The sequence below is a fragment of the Schistocerca cancellata genome, chromosome 2, assembly GCF_023864275.1.
Source record: "Schistocerca cancellata isolate TAMUIC-IGC-003103 chromosome 2, iqSchCanc2.1, whole genome shotgun sequence".
NCBI lineage: Eukaryota > Metazoa > Arthropoda > Insecta > Orthoptera > Acrididae > Schistocerca > Schistocerca cancellata.
Window position 1 is genome coordinate 722,992,468 of NC_064627.1, and position 26,163 is coordinate 723,018,630.

The window sequence follows — 26,163 nt, forward strand, 5'->3', positions numbered from 1 at the left end:
GGGGTGAGGCCCACCTTGTGGTTTCCTATCATGTTTCTGCCAGGACCCACTTCAATTACGCTCCATATGACCCCAATGTCTGCATTTCCGGCACTGCACTTCCTTGCAATCGCATCTAATGTGTCCCATCCGAGCACATCTGAAACATTTTATTTCTGCAATAAACACTGCTTTCCTGTCCCGCATCTTTGTTACTGCTTCAACTTCCTCTAACGCTACAGCGATTCTGACTGCCTCATTGAGAGTCTTAGGGAATTCCATCCTAATCTTGTGGGATGTTTCGGGTTGTATTCCACGCAAAAATGCGTCTAATGCCCTCTGCTCAGCTTCCTGCAGAATGGCTTCATTAACCCTATCTGAATCTGTTAGCTCATAGGTTCAAAAATGGCTCTGAGCACTATGGGACTCAACTGCTGAGGTCATTAGTCCCCTAGAACTTAGAACTAGTTAAACCTAACTAACCTAAGGACATCACAAACATCCATGCCCGAGGCAGGATTCGAACCTGCGACCGTAGCGGTCTTGCGGTTCCAGACTGCAGCGCCTTTAACCGCACGGCCACTTCAGCCGGCTTAGCTCATAGGTATTAATATTAATTTTTCGAATTCGATCTACAAAAGCTTCTATTGATTCCCCATTCCATTGATACATTCTAATCAATTGTTCCCGATATTATGTAGACGTATATTTCCTCCGATATCTTTCCAGCAACCCTTTTTTTGAATACTTCAATGTCCGAGCATCCCTTAATTCTTCATGGCATGTAACGTACGCTCTGGCATCCCCAGTTACTTTCAACTTAGCCACATGCAAAAGTGTTTCTGCACCCCAATTTCCTAATTTAGCGGCCGTGCTAAGGTACTAAAAAAAAATCATAACATCCTCCCCAGCTTTCTTTGCTTGCTTCTTTAAACCGAGCAAGCTCTATTTCTAATTCCGATACTCGCTCAAGTAGCTGTTGAATAGCCAAGAGTAGATACGGGAAAAGTGTGTTGTTGCGCAATAATGCAATGACTAGTGCAACTGCATATGACCACGTAACTGGAATCCTCTATTTGGGATGCCGTACAACTACTAAGAAGAAATTTATTAAGTGCACTATTTTGGCTAAGTGTGTTCAAATAAGATGCTACCAGCAACTTCTTGTGATGGTAAGTGTGAAGCTGCGCCTTATAACAAAGACCAACAAAAGTAATCATTTTCAAGTGTAGTGAAGTGTAATAATATTGTGTTATGATGAAAAGTTTATATTAAATTAGTGATAACATGAAAGTGCATTACCAGTGAATTTTATCGATAGTTAACCTGTTTCCTCTACCACATGACACATGGCTTTTGTACGAGTCATGGTTTCAACATAATTACGACGGAAGCATGGTCAGTCTTACTGAGGCTGAAAATTTCTATTTAAATACTTACACCAAGTTGTAACTGTGGAATTCAATGAGGAGTTTGGAGCAGAAGACAACAAAAGGTACTGCAACTGCAAGATTCAGGAGGCTAGGCTGTGGGTGCAAAACTATTGAGAAGTGTAACAACTAGAATCCTTAAAGTGATTAAAAATGTAATATTAAAGATAATTGCTTTGATTAAAACAAAGAAAGATCACCACAGCATAGTAGACATATCAGTAATTAGTGAAAAGATATTTGTAGATTAGCATGTGTAATTTTCAGGTACTATTTATTGTAATAGTGTATGTGAAATGTAACCAATATGACGTGTGACATATTAAGCTAGGGTCCTTGCTGAAGAAAGTTCGAGTCTGTGAACTAGACCCCTGGTTAAGGAAATATTAATAACGTAGCGTACCTCAAATGGAGTCAACCCCATAGTTTACTGTGTGAAGTATTGCAGATTATTCCCCGCTTTTAAAAATTTACTAATATAAACATAGCGTGAAAGTTGTAAACTCCAGTCACTAAGATACAGGTCGTTGTGTGCAATCTGTCGCACCCGTACGCAGTCGCGCCATACGAAGTTCGATGATTTACCGGGTTGGGTTATCACTAGTAATATTACCAATAATCAAGGGGAGCACAGCGACCACCAGAAGCTACTGGTTAAGATGGCAGCGAAGCTTCTTGTAACCGCAAATATATCAATATGGGTACCACAGATCCATAAGGAAGTCTCTCCTAAGACTCTGTTTGGGAAAATAGGGGCCCATAACCCAAAAGTCTCAACAGAAGATTCGAGAGTGATCAACCAGAAGGTTGCACCAGAAGGATGAACCCTGGTAGTAGAGGTCGGAGAGAAGTCCCTGAAGGTGATGCGGGAGCAGGACCTGAAATTGTTTTTAGGGTTCTCGCAGGTCACTGTCAGGGTTCTCAAAGACAGCAGCAAGACGGAGACTGGAGGTGCTGCAGATTAATCTGCAGCACAGTAAAGGGGCCTCTGCCGTCCTGAGTCACTGCCTGGGGAGGCAGGAAGTGGACGTTGCCCTGATACAAGAACCCTATTTATATAAAGGGGGTGTATCGGGCCTCAGTGGCAATGGAGGTAAGCTGATCTAAGAAACTCCAGAACAAGCACCTATGTAAGAAATGGAATTTCTTTCATGCCAATGATGGATTTTTGCTCTAGGGACTTAGTGACCACTAAAATGCAGCAATGTGAGGAAGGTATCACGAGTGAAATAGTTTTGGCCTCAGCATACCTTCCTTCCTAAGACAGCTCTCCTCCTCCCTTGGAGGTGAGGAGACTGGTAGAGACTTGCCATTGGCAAGGTGACGAACTGCTGGTGGGATGCGACGCCAGTGCCCACAACCTAGTGTGGGGCAGCAAGGACACCAACAGTAGAGGTGAGTACCTTCTTGAATTTCTTTTAGCTAACAACTTAGAGGTTCTGAATAGGGGCAACGAACCTACATTCAGGACTAGCAGAAGGGAAGAAGTAATTGACATAACCATTAGTTCCATGATGATGGGCAGCTATGTCAAACAATGGCATGTGGTGTTGGAGCCATCCTCATCAGACCACATGTAGATTAAATTCAAGGTTGATATAGGAATCAGACAGACCATGACCTATACGAAACCCAGGAAAACAGACTGGGAGACATATAGGAGGAACCTTGATTCAGGCTTATCAGAAATTAAAACGTCGATAAGGAATCCAGTAGAATTTGGGGAAGTAGCAGAGGCTGTTACCTCTGCCATAGTGACCTCATATCAGGACAACTGCACAATCACCAAAAAGTGCACAAATAGGAGTGTGCCTTGGTGGAATAACAACTTGGAAATGCAAAGAAAACAGGTACGAAGGCTGTTTAATATTGCGAGACGTAAAGGACAATGGGCTAAATATCGTGATGCCCTTGTCAACTACAATCTCGCAATCAGACAAGCAAAGAAGGCATCCTGGAAGGCATTCCGTGAGGAAGTGGAGAGCACGGCTGCACAAGGCAGACTTCACAAGATTCTCACTAGAGTACCAACCAATCCAGGAGGTACGTTGAGGAAGGAGGATGCGGAATATACAAAGATAACACATGAGACGCTGGAACTGCTCCTCAAAACTCACTTTCCTCAGTATGCTCTGCTGGACAACACAGACCAGAATGTGATCCCAGAGAGACAATGGTTCTTAGGCACTCTAAGAGAGGACTGGGAATCAGCTAAGAAGTGTGTAAACTTTAATAAAATCCAATGGGCGGTGGGAACATTCCTACCATTCAAGTCACCTGGCCCAGATGGAATTTTTCCAGCTCTCCTACAGCAAGCAGGAGAGAAGCTCATAAGAGTCCTATGCAGGCTGTTCAGGGTTAGCCTAGCAGTAGGAATCATTCCCAATGCTTGGAGGGCAATGAAGGTTGCTTTTATTCCAAAGCCAGGGAGAATTGATCATACCAAGGCTAAGGATATGAGACCAACCAGTCTGTCCTCCTGCATTCTCAAAAGATTGGAAAAATTGGTTAATGTATATGTTGGGGAGAGGAGGCTAAGAAAGGCCCCTCTACATTCAAACGAACTAGAGATGGGTAGTTCACGAAGGAACGGGTCCAAAGGAACGGTTCACCAAGATGAATGAAAGGACCAAGGAACAATCAGTTCATAGTTCACTTCGGTCGCGGCAGTCTACTTATAGTTCCCGGGAACGAGAAATGATCGGTTCATAGTTCACTTCAGTCGCGGCGGTCACTTCGGCAGTTCTCATTCCAGCCTCGGCCGCATGCTCTTCTCAGTCTCTGTCTCCCTCAGCCGCACCCATCGTTCTCCGCATGACCACCTGTCTCAGTTCCACTGCCGACTGCTCCTAGTTAGTTCAGTATCCAGCTGTTCGTTTCGTTCACTGCACTCACCTATTTTACATGTGTTCCAAAGTGTTCTTGCACTTGGTTCTGGCCATTCAGCATCCACGACTGGTAATCAAAAAGTATTTTATAGTTACGTAAATTACATAAAAATTACGTTGTATGTAATAGGTACATCCTTTCAGGTAACAAAAGGGCATATCAGCTGACTTCATTATATCGATGAACAGCAGAAAACATACTTATAACAAGGCAAGGTTTTTTTGTTATTCGTATATTTTTTGGTTTCATCGACTTGATTTAGCAGCTAAATTTCAATAATTTGCTTAATTTTTAGTGTAAGAAAATACATATAAAACTATTTTCGTGTATCTTTCATATACAAAAATTTACATTTAGGAAGGCTCTAATTATTTTTAAGTTTGGTTGTTTCCAATTTGCATTACCTGCTAGTTTGATTTCTTTGAAAAAAAGTGGGTTGTGGGTCATTTTGGCTCAGTAGGAAAAGCGGTGCCTCTCCATTTGAAAAGACATAGATTGCCATAAAATCGTACTTACTTATTATCTCAAAAAAATTTTTTCAGAAGGAGCTTTCAAACCAAAAACTATTACTGTGAACTTAATTATTATTATTATTATTGCTGCATTACCTTTAATAATGCAACATAAAAACCTAATTTTTACTAAGCGTGTGACACAAATATGAGAAAACCACATTTTATTTTATGCTTCCATAAAGTCTCTACTTCGCCTACGAACTCAGAGACAACGTGAAGTATATATAGGGTGTAAACGATTATTGTTTACAATGTAGCATAGCTATGTAGTGGAAATCGAAACGAAGAATTTTATACAAGACACTTGTGGTCTATTAAGTTGGGAAACAGTCACCAACAGGTTTACAAGACCACATGAGCTATAGTCCATGCGCGTCGCGGGAGATTTTCATGTTCTCCTCTCCAGCTCTCTACACATCGTCATCAATTGTTTCGCAATTGTTGTTTGCATTAGCTTGTTATTTCTTCACTGCCTAATTATTACATGTTTGTCTGTTTGTTGTATCTAGTCGTAACGAGCAACACATCGTCCGTAATTGGCGAGCAGTCTGTACTCGGGACTGGTTATCCGTGCGCCACCCTACATTATTTCCCTGCAATCAACCACACAAGGCTGTAGTTGGCTAAACGAGAGGTTCCGCAGAATCACAGAAATTACTTCTAAAAGTGTGTAAGAATTCTGTAATGAATAAAAACTATACTCCAGGGGGAGGCAAGTGCCCCTTCTTGGTGTCCTCCATCCTTCAGTCACCTACACTACTAGTTTTCAGTTTTTCATAAGAGCCATATACGAAGCACAAATTAACGGTGAACTAGTAAAAATGAACGGTTCCCAAAAGAGAACGATCAGCAGTGAACTAGTTCCCAAGGATGAACGGGTTTGCCCATCTCTAAAAGCAACATGCATATCAACCAGGTAAATCATGTGAGACAGCTCTCCACCAACTCGTCAGGAAGGTGGAGAAAGCACTTCACTTCCAAGAAATAGCCCTCTGCATCTTCCTGGATATTGAGGGGGCATTCGGTAACACGACCTACGATTCCATGGTAAGGGCAGCAGGGGTGCATGACCTGGAGACCACTATATGCAGGTGGACCAGAGCCATGCTTAGTGGAAGGAACGTAGAGGCTACCATGATGAATGAAAAGATGGTAATTAACACCACTAGAGGTTGCCCTCAAGGAGGAGTTTTGTCCCCTCTATTGTGGAATCTAGTGGTGAACGAACTCACTGAGGAATTAAATTCCAGACAATGCCCCAGCCAAGGACACGCAGATGACCTTGTCATAGTAATACTTGGCAAATTTACTGACTCAGTTAGAAATATGCACAAGGAGGTTTGGACATTGTGCAAAATTGGTGCATTAAACAGGATCTGAGGGTTAATCCTAAGAAGACTGTTGTGGTGCCATTTACGAAGAGACATATTCAACACTCAAGTTGGAATTTAAAGCTCTTTAATGAAATTCTACCTGTGAAGGGGATAGTGAAATATCTAAGGGTAACCTTAGATGAGAAGCTAATGTGGACCCCTCCCATTAAGAGTAACTGCTTCAAGGCAAAAAGTACTCTAGTGAGTACTAGAAGGGCTTGTGGCAAAAACTGGGACCTAAGCCCCAGGGGTATGCACTGGATATACACCACAGTGGTCAGACCTAGGACTTCTTATGGGGCCGTAGTGTGGTGGAAGACAGTGAAACAGCAGGTTGCAGCTAAGGGGCTTGCCATAACAGGCGGAATTAGCAGCACATCAACTGCTGGAATGGAAGCCATGCTGCACATGCCTCCACCTACACCTTTGGGTCAAGGTGGAGGCGACAACTGGGGCACACAGACTTAAAACTGGCAAAAACTGGATTTCATTCAGATATCCAAAATCACACACGAAGATAGTGAGTGACGTAAATATAGGAATGGCTGGGGAAATGCCTGCCGACTATATAATACCTCCCAACTGTTTTGAAAAGCCTTACAATATAATAATTGGAAGCAGGGAGCAGTGGGAAATAAACAGTTCAACACCGTACGGGGGACATCGTTTGGTTCACTGATGGGTCGAAAATAGACCAAGGTGTTCGGGCAGGGGTGTATGGGGTTCAGCCAAAACTGGGGGGCATCATCTCTCTAGGAAAACTGGCCTCCGTATTCCAACTTATATTGCTGCAATCAGGGCATGTGTGGAGGAGAATATGTGTAGGTGCTACAATGACCATAGCATCTACATCTATTCAGACACCCAGGCAGCCCTGAAATCATTGGCAGCTCTGCAACAAGATCTAAGATTGTTGCAGATTGCCACAGGGCTCTGGTGAAGCAAGGGAGAAGCAACAGGGTGAACCTAGTGTGGGTCCCTGGCCACTCAGGGATCTGTGGCAATGAACAAGCCAATATATTGGCTAGGATGGGTGCAACAACTCCATTTATTGGACCGGAACCTGTTCTGACAATCACCAAGGCTATGATCAAATTAGTACTACAGAACTGGCTTAGGAGACAGCATGTAGGATACTGGACCAAGGTCCATAAACAAAAACATGGTAAGGTAATGATGCCCAAGCTGTTTTTTAAAAGAAGCTCTGTAATCCTGGGACTGAACAGGAAAGAGATCAAACTCGTGACTGGACTGATGACCGGCCATGGGAATTTCAAAAAACACCTACACACAATGGGTATAATGGAAGAGGACCCTAAATGTAGGATCTGTGATGAGAGTGAAGAAACAGCATCACAACTAATTTTCGAATGCAGGGAATTGGAGAATAAAAGATACAGAATCTTCGGGACAACTAGACATGAAGAAATTGTGTCTAACAAAAAACTGGTAGAGGGACTCCTTGCACTATTTAAGGGCACTGGTTGGATTTACTAGATATACAGGGAACAATACCGCACAATAAACTTTGTTTCGGTGTGGGCAGTGGTGGGTTAGACCTACTGTATTTACTCGAATCTAAGCTGCACCCAAATCTAAGCTGCACTTGAAAAATGAGACTCAAAATCAAGGAAAAAAATTTTCCCAAATTTAAGCCGCACCTGAAATTTGGGACTCTAAATTCAAGGGGAGAGGAAAGTTTTAGACCGCATCTCCAAATCGAAACAAAGTTGGTCGATTGTAACATGAGACACAATTTAGGTCAAATGGATGAAGATACAGCTACAGTGGTTTGGTTTAAGTCATAAGCTTAACAGTTAAGCTTTACCAAGTAGCCGTTGCTGTGTCAGGTGCTCCGTCCGTATTTGTACGGGTACCCTTCCTTTTTCACGTGCTTCGTCTGGTTTGAATCGATTGCTTATTTTGCTTTGATCTGATAAGTGCCGTTCTCTTTATTATAGGTGTTTACATCACTCTAAGCTGAAAATGCATTATTGTAGTGTGTCATGCATTGTTTGTCGCATTCTGATAATGAGTGTTTACGACCTGTCACCTCTTGTGGCATGGCTTGCTTTTGTGCGCGCTACCGCGGCTTACCAAAAAAAAGGGGGGGGGGGAGAGAGAGAGAGAGAGAGAGAGAGAGAGAGAGAGAGAGAGAGAGAGAGAGAGAGAGAGAGATGGACTGCATATGATAGATGATGTTCTGAACGAGAGTTTAGTGAAAATTTTTCTCTGTTTGAAAATCTTTGCAGACGCTTCTTTAGTTAGTACATTACATTCTGCACAGGAATTAGAGTCATCTTCGATTTAAAAATCTAGTCAGTTGCCGTGCTTCATTTCTGACTGTATCACTATTCAGCATAATAATAATACGAATACAAACATGACATGATATGTATATTCTTCCGCGTTTGCTGTTGTCTCGCTCTAGTTTCGTAGTTTATAGGCAGACAAGATTTAAATGAGATAGCAGCAAACATTCTTCTACCTTTTCTTTTAATTTATTTACTGACGCAGAGGTTTTGGCGCCAGTATTTATCTTCGTGCCTGCAAAGCATGCCTGTGTAGCACTACATATATTCGATGGCAGAAGTTAGTTGTGGCAGCACCTACCAACATTTTTCAGACCTTCCGCTTACTTTGCACTCGATCTAAGCCACAGGAGGATTTTTGGATTACAAAAACCAGGAAAAAAGTGTGGCTTAGATTCAAGTTAATACGGTAAGCTGTTTTAGCTTCCCTGTTAAAACCAAATCATGTGCCATACAATGATATAATTTTGCACATATATTCAGTGCTATAATATATGAACACTGTCTGCAAAATGTGTTACCAACAAAGGTGGTATTAAAGAAGTAACAAGCTAAAACATATTGCTTGATGTGACAGTCTTACTCCATCAACAGTGAATATGTAGTAAGCAATAAACTTTTTTCCTTTCATTATTTTGTGGGGATTATAAACGAGAAAAAAATTTTTTAATGGTCTGAAATTACATGTAAAGTTTGTTGCAAGTTTCTAAGTGCTCTTGTTCTCAAATACTTGGTTAGTGCGCACAGTAGTAGGAGCTACACATAATACAATATGTGCATTATATAACAAATAGTGTGGAAGTATGGATTAAACACAGTGAAAATTGTTTAAACATGGTACCATAAAAATGGTGCTCTTGTGGGTTAGCACTTTGTTCAAATGAACCCTTCAATTCAGTTCAACTACACATCTCATAGATATTAACCGAAAAACATATTTGCCATATTTTAAGAAAAGGAAAGGAAAGGAAAGGAAAGAAATGGAAGTAACTGCATGTATTTAAGTGCCAACAGAAAAAGTGGAATTTATGAAACTTTAGTCGTCAAGAAACTGAATCAACTGATAGAGAAAATGCGTTATCCACTGTTGAGTAGTATAATTTGTTCGTGGAAGAGAAGTTCAGATCAGACATTGATCTGAAAATGAGTGACAATGTCACAAGACTTCAGGTACACACATACCATACCATCAGGTAGTATTATCCTTTTAGTTAATTATTCATTATCTTAACATCCACATGGGGCTTTTCCTTCCACAGAAGAATACCATTTTTTTACATATTTATATATATATAAAAATAAAGTATCTTTAAAATTCTATAAATTGCACGCTATAATATAATCAGCAGTAAAAAATCGGTGCCAACAATTCAAGGAAATCAAATTAGTTAAATTAGGAGAGTACATGAAATGTTTTATAATTATTATGAGAACAACATGAACATTCCAGCAGCAGCAGCAGCAGCAGCAGCAGCAGCACCACCACCACCACCACCACCATACTGGCACTAAAAAGTTGTCAGTAACTAGAGAGCAGTAATTTTCACGAACAGCAACAGGAAACATTAATCGTAACAGTAGAATGTTGATCGACATATGTGAATGAAGGTGAGTTTTAACACAATACAGATCATCGATGTAGAACTAGAAATTACATGACACAAAATCCTATTCTATTCATGTAAACTCATTGACACCATCTCATTAATTACCTAGCATCAGATCATCATTCAGTGCCTACTAATGTGACTTGTGTGTTTTCCAGTTGCATGTAACATGATAAAAGACAAAAATTTTCAAAATCAATCTGTATTTCTGTTCTGGATTTTTTAGCAAGTGATAAATAATAATATCTGGACTGCTACAAGTTTTCAAACTTAATAATAGCGCTCGAGATATTAGATACAAAATTTACTTACAATGTAGAAAGTATTTTGCACAGGAAAATTAATTTTTAGTTGCACAAACTGTTCATAGAAAAGGCCACCGCACATTTTACAACTATCATTACCAAATTGTAATAATTAAAACTAAATATCAATAATCTTTTCACCAAAGACTGTCAATATAAAATGTTCTTTAATTACTTTGTGGAGGCTGAATGGTATTTTTACAGTTCGCCAACCATACGAAAGATAAGCTTCTCTAATGAACAAACATTTGCTCAAAATTTTAATTTTTTAAAAATTTGTCTATAGTTTTTGTCAGCTTCTAACACTGATTATCAGACTGTATCTACAGTTCTTTTTCAAAATCAGTGAAAGAAAATCCACAGTCTTCATCTGTAAAAGGCTGGATTGCTAGGTGGATGCTGCCATTGCTGAGGTGGTGGGGCTCCATACGGTTGAACTACTTGTTGTTCTTGGTACTGAGGAGCTCTCACAGCAGCTGCTGCAGCAGCTGCAGCTGCTGCCGCAACAGCAGCAGTACCTTGAGGAACAGCACCTTGTCCACCATACTGTGCCACAGGTGCTGCTTGGTAGCCTGGTGGTGCTTGGTAGTAACTGGGTTGTGGAGGAGGAACGGAATATGGTGTATATTGTGGTGGTGGTGCTTGTGTGTAATGGTGGTAAGGTGCTGAAGGTGGGGGATCAACAATAACAGGTGGTGGAGCAGTCGAGTCTTGTATTGGTACTGTGATGAGATTAGTACGCATTGTGGGGGGCGGGTTGGAAGTAAACATTATGGGTGGCCTGTGAGATGGTGGGGGAGCAAAGGGTGGTGGTGGAGGAGGCGGAGGTGAGCGCTGTAAACGGGGATCATGCTTCATGCGAGGTGGGGGAGCAGCTGTTGTAGGTAACGGTTCTGGTTTATTATTGCTACCAGTTGTTACAACAAGAGGAAACTGTGGTGGGTCCTGGACAGACACTGCTATGTGCCTGTGATTTATGTGTGCCTGCAAAAAACATTTGTAAGTCTGAATAATTGAGGAATGTGTTACACAGTAAATTAAAATTAAAATAGCAGATAAAGGAGTACAATCACGGAAAAAATTTGACAGTAAGTGACTCAAACGAGCATATTATTTGAATTTAGGACTCATTTTAATGTTACATTTTTAAATTCTTTTTATCAGTTAATTTTTGTCATGAACATGAAGTAAAACATACATGAGAGATCAACAAATAATAGCAAATTTCCATAGCCAATGAATTCAAATTTCCATTGTTTCCATGTCTTTACAGTTCTGATGGGGTAAACAATTTCAAAGTATCCATAAATTTAGCAAGTGATCCCAAAATCCATAAAGAATTTCTATCCTTCACCAGAGTGAGCAATTTAGAGTGAGAATTCACTCTGTAAACAATCCCCTGGGCCATTGCTAAGTCATGTCTCCACAATATCCTTTCTCTCAGGTGTCTTAGTCCCACAAGGTATGCAGGAAAACTTTTACCAAGTTTGGAATACAGGGGATGAGGTACTGGCACAATTAAAGCCATGAGGGCAGATCGTGAGTTATGCTTGGGTACCTCAGTTGGTAGAGCACATGTCCATGAGAAGCAAAGGCCCCAGGTTCGAGTCTTAGTCCAACAAACAGTTGAAGGTATGATTAAAAAAATTCCTTCTTGCAGATGACAGTGGTTTCATTGTGAAATGTAATGTAAATATGGTAGTACATAGCATTTGCTTGTAGCTTCCAGAAAAGGTGATAGATTGACACTCCAGGTGATGAAATAATATATTTTAAATTCTTATGACAGACACTGAATGCAAAGTTCTCTCAGAAGTAGGGCATTTATGAACGTGTGCAGAAACTAAGTGGTGATGTATCTCTTGTAAGAACAATCTCTATCGCTGACAGAAACTCGAAAAAGCTTGTTTACTTAGCATACTTTGGCTCTAATATATTTTATGGTATAAAAATATTTCTAGCCAATTACTGAGTATTCACAAAGATTGTTCCAGGCCCAGAAAAGGGCAACTGTAATGATCTGTGATGTTTTGCAAACTCTGTGCAGGCTGCTGTTCAATTGTACCAGAATTCTAACAAATGGAAGACTGGGGTTGAATGCTGTACTTTTTTTAAATTGTTTATTGCCAAAGACAATTCATCTAGTTTATGAAAGTTTGTAAGGTGTCTGCTCTATCATTTTCAACAGTTAACAAATGAATTGTTCAAATCAAACATGACTGTACTACTTTTGAATATCATTTGTGTGTAGGATGTCCCAAACTTCCACCACAAATGAAAACACAAAGTAAATGTGTAGTTTGGTATTTGACAACTGGTGACAGTGAAGGGAATGTGCATGACAAGTGTCACATTTGTTGACTGTTGACCAAAAGTAAATGACGAAACAAATTTCCCAGCAACATTTGGACATTTTAAACTATATTGAACTGTTTTAAGTGTCGAATTGTTACCTCAAATGAAACACAGGTGCACCATTTCACAACAGAAACAAAAACAACAGTCAAAACAGTTTGTCGAAGTTTGAAGCCTTGCTTAAAAAAGGAAAGTTTAATTTTATCTGCATGACAATTGTTTCCTGGGATGCAAAACGGTTTCTTCATTGTAAAGTGCAGAATAATAACCAGTGAATACATAGGAAGATTGAAGATTTCATCACGTCAGTTATCCCTAAATTTATGGAAATTTGTGGCTGGGAAACATTTTGAGTCCAATGGACACTATTATTTTGATAACGTTCCACAACCATACGTTAGCAGAGGAATCTGCTCCCTGGAGAAAGTTTGAAGAAAGACAGTTGATAAACATGGAAAAATGTTAAACAATAAATGCACCTTGTCCTCATACTACAAGAGATACCAGTGGTGGTGAGACACAGGTGATTTTTTGAATCCCAAAAGTCTTGCCAAAAACAAACACCCAGACAAGTGGCCATGTGTGCGTGAGAGTTTTCTACTTCTGAAGAAAGACTTTGTCCAAAAGCAGAAATACTTTTAGTATTCTTTTTCATTGTCCAATCAAACTATGTGGTTCCTGAGAAGTTTTCATGTCTCAAACACCTATGATGTATATATGTGGACTGAAGCAGTGAATAAAAATTTGTACCAAGGCTGGAATTTGAACCCTGATCTCTTGCTAATTAGGCAGATGCACTAACCACTACCCCACCCTGACAAATTGGCTTTGCACAACTGCACAGACTACCCTATTACACAACCCTTCTCAATCCAAATTCCCATTCACACATCAACTCACTTGGTACTACTCCTAAACTCCAGCAGCATTGCGGGGTCTCTCTAACAGCACTGAATGAAATGGGAGGTATTGCCTGTAACCCAGGTATAGGAGCTGGAGCTACATCCACATCCACATCCACATCTACATCTACATCTACATCGATACTCTGCACCTGGCAGAGGGTTCATCGAACCACCTTCACAATAATTCTCTATTATTCCACTCTCGAAGAGTGGGCAGAAAAAAAAAAAAACCCACATATACCTTTCCATGCAAGTGTTGATTTCCCTTATTTTATTATGATGATCATTTCTCCATATGTAGGTCGGCACCAACAAAATAGTTTTGCATTTGGAGAAAGTTGGTGATTGAAATTTTGTGAGAAGATGGCACTGCAATGAGAAGCGCCTTTGTTTTAATAATGATGACCCCAAATCCTGTATCATGTCAGTGACACTCTCTCCCCTATTTTGTGACAATATAAGATGTTCTACTCTTCTTTGAACTTCCTTAATGTACTCCGTTAATTCTATCTGGGAAGGATCCCACACTGCGCAGCAGTACTCCACAAGATGACAGACAAGCGTAGTGTAGGCAGTCTTTTTAGTAGAGCTGTTGTATCTACTAAGTGTTCTGCCGATAAACCACCACCTTTGGTTCACCTTTTCTACAATATTTTCTATGTGTTCTTTCTTTAAGTTGTTCCTTATTGTACTTCTAAATATTTAGTTGAATTTAGGCCTTTACAATTGACTGATTTATCATGTAACTGAAGTTAACTGGATTTCTTTCAGCACACTTTTTGTTATTTAGGGTCAATTGTCAATTTTCGCACCATACACACACATTTTCTACATCGGTTTGCAATTTTTTATGATCTTCTGATGACTTTACTCAACAATAAACAAATCTAAGACAGCTGCTCACAATGTCTCCTGAACCATTTATATAGATAAGGAACAGCAGAGGGCCTATAACACAACCTTGGGGAATGCCAGAAACCACTTCCGTTTTACTCGACCGTATTCCATGAATTACTATGAACTGTGACCTCTCCAATAGGTCGCATAATTGAGATATATTCCATAAGCTCACAATCTGATTACAAGATGCTTATGAGGTACAGTGTCAAAAGCCTTCTGGAAACCTAGAAATATGGCATCAATCTGAAATTATTTGTCTGTAGCACTCAACATGTCACGCGAGTAAAGAGATAGTTGTGTTTCACAAGAACAATGTTTTCTGAATCTGTGCTGACTGAGTGACTATAGACCTTCCTCTTTAGGGTAATTTGTAACGTTTGAACGCAATATATGTTCCAAAATTCTGCAGCATATCAGCCCTAATGATATGGGCTTTTAATTTGCCTTCCTTGAATATTTGTGTGACCTGTGCACTTGGGTACGGATCTTTTGTCGAGCGAGCAGTTTTATATGTTTGTTAAGCATGGAGCTATTACATCATCCACTCTGAAAGGAACCTAACTGGTGTAAGTCTGCACTGGAAGACTTATTTTTATTAAGTGATTTCAGTTGCTTCACTACTCTGACAATATCTATTTCAAGTTACTCACGTTAGCAGCTGTTCTTGACTTGAATTCTGTCTTCTTTGGTGAAGGAATTTTCGAAGGTCTGTGTTTAGTAACTTTGCTATGGCAGCACTGCCATCAATAGTATTTCCATTGCTACTGCACAGCAAAGGCATGGATTGCGTCTTGCCGCTAGCATATTTTACATCTGACCAGAATCTCTCTGGATTTTCCACCCTGTTTCGAGACAAAGTTTCATTGTGGAAACTATTACAAGCATCTCGCATTGAAGTTCATGCTAAATTTCAAGCTTCTGTACCATATCGCCACTCTTGGGGATTTTGTGTTCGTTTAAATTTGGGATCTTTTTTTTTGTTGTTTCTGCACCAGTGTTATGACGTGTTCTGTGTACCACGGGGGATCAGCTCTGCAATTTTGTTAATGTATTTGGTATAAATCTCTCAATTTTGTCAATACTATTTCTTTGAATTCAAATAACATCTGGTCTACACTTACATTGTTAATCTGGAAAGAGTGGAGGTCATCTCTCAGTAAAGCGCCAAGCAAATTTTTATCTGCTTTGCTGAATAGGAACATTTTTCATTTATTTTTGGAGGATTTAGGAGTTACGGTATTCACTCTCACTACAACAACTCTGGGCTCACTAATTCCTGTATCCATTTTGATGCTCGTTATTAGCTCAGGATTACTTGTTGTTAAAAGGTCAAGTATGTTTCCACAACTGTTTACTATTCAAGTGGGCTCATGAACTAACTGCTTGAAATAATTTTCAGAGAATGCATTTAGCACAATTTTGGATGATATTTTATGCGTACCTCCAGATTTAAACAAGTATATTTGCCAACATATCGTGGGTAAATCAAAGTCACCACCAAAAATTATAATTGTGTGAGTCAGGTATGTGTTTGAAATTAAACTCAAGTTTTCTTTGAACCTTTCAATAACTGTATCATCTGAGATGGGAGGTCAGTAAAAGGATCCAATCATTATTTTATTCCGGTTGCCAATACTAATTCACAGGAACTATTTACTTCAATTTCACTACAAGATAAACGATTTTTAACAGCATCAAACACGCCACTGCCAACTGTGTTTAGCATATCCTTTCTGAACACCATTAGGTTCTTCACAGCAATTTTGGCTGAACTTATCTCTGGCTGTAGTCAGCTTTCAGTGCCTATAGTGACTTGAGCATCAGTGCTTTCTATTAGTGCTTGGAGCACTGGTACTTCCTCAACACAGGTACGACAATTCACAACTGTTATACCGATGGCGCCTAGATCTAGGTTTTTTGTGTTGGACCTGCAGCTTTCGAGATTGAAACCCATTTTGTGTTTCCCTGAGACCCTCTAACCTAAAAATCTGTAAAGCCCACACCACACAGCTCTGCTACATGTGTAACCATCTACTGCGTGTAATGGACTCCTGGCCCATTTAGCAGAACCCAAAACCCCACCACCCTTTGGAGCAAGTCAAGGAATCTGCAGCCTACATCTTTGCAAAACCATCTGAGCCTCTGATTCAGACCCTCCACTCAGCTCTGTGCCAGAGGTCCACAATCGGTCCTGTCGATTATGCTGCAAATGGTGAGTTCTGCTTTCACCTCTGACAGGTTTTACCACTCCTGTTAGCAGCTCGAAACCAGAGAATCTCTCCTGATCCAAAGAGACAGACATCATTGATACCGATGTGAGTCTCCACCTGCAGTCTGCTGCACCCTGTGCACTTCATGGAACCTGGAAGGACCCATTTCACCAAATATGCACAGAGGGTGCACAATCGCTTTCTTCCCCACTTTGGCCCCCATGTCCCTCAGGGGTCCTATAACGTGCCTAACATTGGAGCTCCAAACTGCCAATAATTCCACCCCCTGTGATTGCCCATATACTGCAGGCTGAGAGGTTTCCTCTGAAACTGCATCTGGCTGAGGGACTGTGTCAGCCACAGACAGCATCTGGAACCTGTTTGTCGGAAAAACTGGAGACACCTTACATTTGGCCCCTGGGGAAGTCATTAACCACCTGCCATGCCATGAGGCGACCTTCCACTCGATCATGGGTGAGGAGAGCAAGCAGTAACTGGACTGGCCCCCGGTGTGGGCCAGTTGGTGGACTTCTGAGTCATGCTGGACGTCCACTGGATCCCCAAGGGCAGCCCACAACAGTGATGCCAGGCCCATCCACTTGCAGCTTCAAGCTGTGTAACTGAAGCCTGGAGCTGAGAGCGAAGTGTCACCAACTTGGCTCACATCCGCAAACAGCAATCACAGTCCCTATCCATATTAAAGACTGTGGAAAACTAAATTACACAGACAAACGAAGGACTACTGACATGTGCTATAGAACTCTGTTATAAACACTGATGAAAATAAAAGAACTGTGTCTAATAAATCAGATTTACATGCAGAGATTCATAAACTTAACAACCAAAACACTAGGTGAGACTAAATAATTTGCTCCTGGTTAGTAACTTGTAATATGCCACAAAATCAATTTACATTCCAACACAAACAAAAAAGCAGAAACTGTGTCTATTAATTATTAAATAAACACATAGAAATCCAAAAACAAAACTAACAAAGCACACAGATGACACTACACAATTCGCACCTGGTTAGGAACTCTTAAAAGTCACAAAATCTGTTACTTCCCTATTGCTGCTTGTGTCTCTGCCAATTGGTGCTTTAATCAATGAAACTACACTGAAGAGCCAAAGAAACTGGTACACCTGCCTAATATCATGTAGGGCCCCTGCGAGTATGTAGACGTGCCACAACACGATGTGCACTGAACTTGACTGATGTCTGAAGTAGTGCTGGAGGGAACTGACACCATGAACCCTGAAGAGCTGCCTATAAATTGGTGGATATCTCTTCTGAACAGCACATTGCAAGGCATCCCAGATATGCTCAATAATGTTCATGTCAGGGGTGTTTGGTGGCCAGCAGAAGTGTTTAAACTCACAACAGTTTCAACACTCTGTAGCACTTCTGGATGTGTGGGGTGTCGCATTGTCCTGCTGGAATTGCCCCAGTTCGTCGGACTGCATAATGGACATGAATGGATGCAGGTGATCAGACAGGATGCTTACATACGTGTCACCTGTCAGAACTGTATCTAGATGTATTAGGGTCTCATATCACTCCACCTGCATATGCCCTACATCATTTCAGAGCCCCCACCAGCTTGAACAGTCTCCTGCTGACCTGCAGGATCCCTGGATTCATGAGGTTGTCTCCATGCCTATACAAAGGCGAGGTGTAAAGCTTTGTGTTGTGCAGTCATCAAGGGTACACAAATGGGCCTTTGGCTCTGAAACCCCATATCGATGATGTTTCGTTGAATGATTCACACGATGACTCTTGTTTATGGCCCAGCATCGAACTCTGCAGTAATTAGCAGAAGGGTTACACTTATGTCACGTTGAACGATTCTCTTCAGTTGCTGTTGGTCCTGTTCTTGCAGAATCTTTTTCCAACCACAGCAATATCAGAAATTTGGTGTTTTACTGGATTCCTGATATTCATGGTACACTCGTTAAATGGTCATACCGAAAAATCCCTACATTATTGCTACCTCAGAGATGCTACGTCCCATCACTCATGCTCCGACTATAACACCACTTTCAAAATCACTTAAATCTTGATAACCTGCCATTGTAGCAGCCGTAACCAATCTAACAACTTTGCTAGACACTATTTGCCTTATATAGGTGTTGCCTACAGCAGCAACGTATTCTGCCTATTTACACATCTCTGTATTAGAATATGTATGCCTATACTAGTTTCTTTGGCACTTCAGTGTATATGGTTCTAGAGACCTTTTCATGTCTCGCATACCTGTGATGTATATATGCAGACTGAAGCGATGAATGATAATCTGTACCAAGCGGGCTGAGGTGTGAATGGGAGTTTGGATTGAGGAGGGAGGTGTGCTAGGGTAATCTGTGCAAAACCACTGTCCCAGGGTGGTACACTGATTAGCACATCTGCCTAGTGCACTGCAGACTCCCAGCCTTGGTACAAATTTTCATTCTTCGCTTCAGTCTGCACATACACATATGTTTTCTTGTGCCTGTCTGTGGCTCAATGCCTCCACTGTGTGGTGTGCAGCAATCTCTCCCATCCACATTGTTGGACAATGGATCATTATTTGCAGAAATTTAGCAGCTCAATTAACCAGAAACTTACCTGCAGATCACGTTGTGAAAGATATGTTCTTCTGCAACCCGTGTTTCCATAGCGCGTACCACCATGTGTGCACATAAAAACAGTTCCCAGACCTGTCTGCTCAACTCTGGTTACTTTTTCCATACAACGTGGACAGACTTTGTCCTCGCGCTTTGCACAGGATAGGCAGAAAACATGCTTGCATGGTATCTGTTGTAGAAAAATAAAGAGTTATTATGTCCAACTTAGAAAAGAGAAATGGGATTCTGGAAATCAGTCTCGCGCGCGCGCACGCATACACACACACACACACACACACACACACACACACACACACACACACACACACTTGAAACTCAGCAACATGTGACCAATAAAATTAAAACTGGTAATAAAATATCTGATTTGAGACCAATAAAAAATGGGATTTTTTTATGAGAGCAGCAAGGATTTATTTATCTGATCTATTTGAATACAATCATATAAAATTAAAGTAACCACATCACAAGACCTGAAATAAATTAAAAGATAATTATTTACTGGGTTATTCTGATTTTACGATCTTTTCTGTGTTTGTTGTTGACTACATTATGCATCAATTTGCAACATACCAGTTTATTTGTGGATACAAGAGCACAATTTTGTATTCTGAATTTTACTTTCAATGATTACCTGTTTCTGTGTATCATCTGAATGTGATTAAATGATAGCCACTCAATGACATTGTTTATTTCGAACCTATTCGGTACAGCCCCAGCTTTGGGAAAACAGACCGTAACATAGGCCAAATTCATAGTACATTAAAGGTAGTAACTGAAAGAATTGTACTCAACTTGCTTTCTCATACAATTTTAGACATTGATCTTTTCTTTATATGAGAGAACAATTAAATTAAGAATATTAATTACAAGCTGTGCCAAGCATGCCTTGCAATACCTCACACATACAGGTACTCACATACAGAACAGACATATTAACGTGTACAAAATAAATGAAAGACTATGATTTTTTATGGATTACATAAAATTTGAAAAAGTTTATGCAAGTTTTTTAGGAAATACAGAATTTTTGGTCTTTCTGTCTTCTGCAGAATCAATTTTTTTGGCTAGCAGATCATGTAACACATAATTGCCCATGTGAGAAGTATGAATTTTCCAGACTTAAACAGCACACTTGAAGCAAATGACCTTGCACCTTATTGATGGACTCTGAGAATGAAAGGCAAACAGGGAATTGCAGTCATTTCAAATCAAATGGCACATCAATAGGAATGACAGGAATATGTGGAATGAGCACATCATCTCCTTTTGACTTCCCTTTCATAATTGTCACTTCGATATTTGGCATCAGTTTTGCTGACAGTGAGGCTGGTTTCACTGCAAAACTGCCATGGATTAATGTTGCACAAAAGAATTACTGGTGTGCCGATTTGATCAACAAATGGTGCAATGGCACACAAGAGAGATACAATGAATTTAAAAACTCAATTGGATAATCTAAAATTTCATCTGCATTCATGACACCGTCAATTGACTTGTAGGTGACTAGACGCCTGCAATTTGTTTGTGGATTGTGTAGCTGACTGAATTGACATAGTCTTTTTTCTGCAAAAATAGCATGTTTGCAAAGCCATTAGTGATTTTTGTAAGTGGCAGCAAAACTTTCTGAATACTTGTTTGATAATTGGAACAAAGTTCAACTGAAATGACATGTACTTTGTGTCTGTACCAACTTGTACTTTGCCATTACCAATGTCCTCAGCTGTTTTGAAGCATTGCACTGCCAATGAATGTGCATATTGGTCTTTTACGTAGGTTTCTGCATATGTCTGCAAAGACATGACACTCTCAGGCAAGTGCTAAGTTCATCAGGTGGTGTAATTTTGATATTACTGGTAGGGTCTGTCAAAAGCCATCTACTGAAAAGATGATACCTCCACTAACTGAGTTTGCAATTGCTCATAGATCTTGAGGAGTTCAAATGTTGTGTGGTGTGGAGCATTCACATCGTACAATCAGTTTGCAAGTTTGCAGCACATTATCCATGCCATAACCTTTGGAAATATTACACATTTGAGCTTCAGCAAATTTCATATTCAACAGAATTCTGAGGGTTGACTGCACTGTCTATCTACCATTCAATAATGTATCCACAATACCTGATGACCCAAGAGCCAAAGCAGTTTCACATTGAGAGCAACTTTGAGCTAATTGCAAAGAGCTGAAGAGGGTTTTACCTGTGCCGCAGTGTACCTTAATAAAAAGGCTTCCTCTGCCAATGGCCACCATATTTGTTATTGTGTCATAGGTCAATTTCTGAGCTGTAACTAAGAATTTGCCGTTTATCTGCTTCGACAAATGTGCGCCAGGCATTCGTGTGGAATAACTGTTTTCTCAATAAATCTCAATCATAATAATAACATACAGAATTTTGTGGTGCAAAAACTCCAACTTGAATGAGTGTTTTGTTGTTTCTGGTTAAGCATATGTTTTCATATTCTATCAGAGCCTCATTGAAAATTTTGTCTGAAAATGGAATGATCTTGTTGTCGCTAATGGTACAAATATGAAGCCAAAAGTTTTTTCTCAAGTCCTCTCGGGATTTTGAATTTTTACCACAGATTGTTATAACGTTGGGTGGCAAACAGTGGTCCCAAAGATAGGGAGGAATGGTTGTATTTATCACAGATGACTGCTGACAATGTAAATTTCCCAATGTTGGCAATTTTCGAATAAATGAAGTTTTTAGCAAGCTTCTCTGTATATCTGGCATTCCAAGCCATCAACAGTTCTCAAATTTGCAAACAAAGGTGGGCTGTTGGCAGTTATCAACAGAATTCTCAAATAGTAGCATTTGTTGTCATTTGGATGTACTGTGTATATGTGTCACAATGCAGCAGATGAATACAGATTCTTATAGCCTTCAACTAATGCGCCTTGTTTACGATGTTGCAATTTTTTTTGATGTGGCATTCCATTATATTACTTTGGTACTTCTGTGTAAAATAATGTTTTGGCACAGCATTAAAAATGCTGTTAGTGTTGCACATGCTGGTGCAGCATGTTGACAGATGACGGACAGTCAAATCCCAGGTGAAGGATACTGCTAGTTGTTCCCCTGCAGGATGATATTGAGTGACAAGGGGCTGTAACTGAGGTGGTGGAAGGACTGGGGGTGTATGAGGATACGGCACAGAAAAACTGTTTACGGACAAGGTTTGGGGTGGGGTGGGGTGGGGTGGATTTGGAGGTTGGGGAGAGGGGTGGAATGGTTAGTGCCTGTCTGTGGGGGCCCTTTTAAGACCTTCAGCACAGTGGACAAGGAAAATCTCTGTCATTTCTGCAGATAAGCCACCCACGTGTGGCCATGTTGTAGGGGAAGTGATTTTTTGTGTGTGGAAGGGGCAGCATCAGTTGAGATGCAAATACTGTTGGTGGTTAGTATGTTTAATATGGTCACAAGTGCAGCTGGAGACACCAGAGATGTACAAGTTAATGTCGGAAGGTGGCATGTCAAGTTGAGGAGGACCAGCTGAAGCAGATTCAATTGAATAGTAAAAGAGAGCCATTCCTCATGCATACACTGTCATATGGCTCAAACCTACAATACACTCAGCTCAAACTGATGATGTCATTTGCACACAAATGCCAAATATTCCTTTTTCCTTCCACATTCATGCAGTCTCTTCTGTGAAACTGACTAGTCCATTTTCAAAGTGAACACTGAGATTAACAACACTGGGATGCTGACTGTGAATTAAGAATTCAAAATGTGTCACAGAGTCTCATTGGTTGGTTGGTTTGTGAGATTGAAGGGACCAGACTGTGATGGTCATCAGTCCCTTTCTCCAGAAGTGCAAACACCCACACAGAATAAAAACGAAGGATGGAGTCGACAACAGACGACACAGGACAAGAAAGACTCAGACAGAGATCAGACAAAAAGAAGTAAAATCACACAGAGTGTGACAGTGGTTGGCTGACCATAGAGACAAAAAAGGAAAAGCCAACCACCGATAAACACACTAAAACTCAGTCTAAAATCATAGGCCAAAGGCCAGACTCAAAACAAAAAAACATAACAAACACTCAGATTAAGTGATAAAAACCCCCTGCCCGAATAAAACGCAAAACTAAGCCTGCCATGGCAGTGTCATTTGTTAAAAGGGCAGGGAGCATGTCAGGCAGCGCGAACGTCTACCTGAGCACAGCTAAAAGGGGACACTCCAACAAAATGTGCACCACCATCAAAACGGATCCGCAGCGACATAGAGGTGGGTCCTCACGGCGCAATAAGTGGCCATGCGTCATCTGTGTGTGCCCAATGAACAGCCAGCAGAGGACAACTTGCAAAGAACGTTGGTGAGGCTAATGGGGCGGTAGCTGTCCACCTCCAATGGGTTCTTGCCAGGTTTCAAAACGGGGATAACAATGCTTTCCCGCCATTGCGATGGAAACACACCCTCGACCCAGATACGGTTGTAAAGGTCGAGGAGGCGTTGTTGGCAGTCCACTGAGAGGTGTTTCAGCATCTGACAGTGGATGCAATCTGGCCCGAGAGCCGTATCAAGGCAAGCGGCTAGGGCACTGTGGAATTCCCACTCACTGAATGGAACATTGTAGGATTCAGGATGGCGGGTGTGAAATGAAAGGTTCCGACGTTCTAACCGCTCATTAATGGAGCGGAAGGCCAGTGGGTAATTCACAGAAGCGGAACAGAGAGCAAAATGGTCTGCTAAGCGGTTTGCAATTACGTCGGAGTCAGTACAAACTGCTCCATTCAGTGAGAGGGCAGGGACACTGGTAGGGGAACGATAGCCACAGAGGCACATAATCTTGGCCCAAACCTGCGATGGAGAGATATGAAGGCCAATGGTGGAGACATACCGTTCCCAGTACTCCTGCTTGTGTTGGCGAATGATGCAGCGGGCCCGCGTACGGAGCCGTTTAAAGGCGATGAGGTTTTCTAATGAGGGATGCCGCTTGTGACGCTGGAGCGCCCGCATGCGATCTTTAATCGCCTCGGCGATCGCAGGCGACCACCAAGGCACAGTCCACCGCCGAGGGGACCCAGAAGAATGGGGAATGGCAGATTCTGCGGCAGTAACGATGCCAATGGAATGGACAGTGTCTTGGAAGGAGGATATAAGATGAACATAAACAAAAGCAAAACGAGGATAATGGAATGTAGTCTAATTAAGTCGGGTGATGCCGAGGGAATTAGATTAGGAAATGAGACACTTAAAGTAGTAAAGGAGTTGTGCTATTTGGGGAGCAAAATAACTGATGATGGTCGAAGTAGAGAGGATATAAAATGTAGACTGGCAATGGGAAGGAAAGCGTTTCTGAAGAAGAGAAATTTGTTAACATCGAGTATAGATTTAAGTGTCAGGAAATCATTTCTGAAAGTATTTGTATGGGGTGTAGCCATGTATGGAAGTGAAACATGGACAATAAATAGTTTGGACAAGAAGAGAATAGAAGCTTTCGAAACGTGGTGCTACAGAAGAATGCTGAAGATTAGATGGGTAGATCACATAACTAATGTGGAAGTATTGAATAGGATTGGGGAGAAGAGAAGTTTGTGGCACAACTTGACCAGAAGAAGGGATCGGTTGGTAGGACATGTTCTGAGGCATCAAGGGATCACCAATTCAGTATTGGAGGGCAGCGTGGAGGGTAAAAATCGTAGAGGGAGACCAAGAGATGAATACACTAAGCAGATTCAGAAGGATGTAGGTTGCAGTAGGTACTGGGAGATGAAGAAGCTTGCACAGGATAGAGTAGCATGGAGAGCTGCATCAAACCAGTCTCAGGACTGAAGACCACAACAACAACAACAACAACAACAACAACAACGATGCCAGGGGTGACCGAGTGAACCACCGCGTCAATGGCTTCATTAGAAAAAGGCTCAATGGCGGGGGTGGAGGAGAACAAGTCCCAGTCAGCCTTATTCATAGCCCATCTGCAAGGGCGCCCAGTAGAGTGATGCTGTGGCAGTGACAGAAATATCGGAAAGTGGTCACTACCACACAGGTCGTCATGCACACTCCACTGGACAGATGGTAAGAGGCTAGGGCTGCAGATCGAAAGGTAGATGGCAGAGTACGTGCCATGCATCACACTGAAATGTGTGAAGGCACCATCATTTAAAATGGAAAGGTCGAGCTGTGTCAATACATTCTCAACAGTGGCAACTCAACCTATTGCCACTGACCCACCCCACAGAGGGTTATGGGTGCTGAAGTCGCCCAGTAACAGGAAAGGTGGCGGCAATTGGACTATCAGCACAGCCAGGACATGCTGCGGGACATCACCATCCGGTGGAAGATAAAGACTGCAGACAGTAACAGCCTGTGGCATCCACACCCGAACAGCGACAGCCTCTAAAGGTGTTTGTAGAGGGACAGACTCGCTGTGAAGGGAGTGAACGACATAGATGCAGATGCCACCAGATACCCTTTCATAAGCTGCCAGGTTCCTATAATAACCCCAATAGCCACGGAGGGTGGGGGTCCGCATTGCCGGAAACCAAGTTTCTTGAAGAGCAATACAGAGGAAAGGGTGAAGGCTGAGATGTTGTAGGAGTTCAGCTAGATGGTGGAAGAAACCGCTGCAGTTCCACTGGAGGATTGTGTTGTTCATGACTGAGAATAGTGTGAAGGGACTGGGGAGGCAGATTACACCACTGGATCACCTGCTGCCACCAACTGAGCACCTGTGCAAGTGCTATCCATTATGTCTGAGGGACCAGCCAGATCAAGGGCCTCAGCGGACGCCAGGATCTCCACCTCATT

General features: G+C 41.4%; 1 protein-coding gene across 4 annotated transcripts in view; it reads right to left on the bottom strand.

Moving 5' to 3' along the window:
- Positions 1 to 9,156: 9,156 nt before the first annotated feature.
- The window catches only part of LOC126162518 (E3 ubiquitin-protein ligase Hakai), a 64,392-nt gene continuing 47,385 nt past the window's right edge, over positions 9,157 to 26,163 (bottom strand). For 2 of the 4 annotated variants that reach the window (XM_049919088.1, XM_049919089.1), the window contains exons 5-6: positions 19,386 to 19,574; positions 9,157 to 11,394 (exon numbers count right to left, since the gene is read on the bottom strand). In XM_049919088.1, the coding sequence (XP_049775045.1) occupies positions 10,777 to 11,394; positions 19,386 to 19,574 (807 nt within the window). In that variant the 3' untranslated portion in view covers positions 9,157 to 10,776. The remainder of the gene's footprint in view (positions 11,395 to 19,385; positions 19,575 to 26,163) is intronic. The other 2 variants (XM_049919087.1, XM_049919086.1) reach the window with 2 other exon arrangements.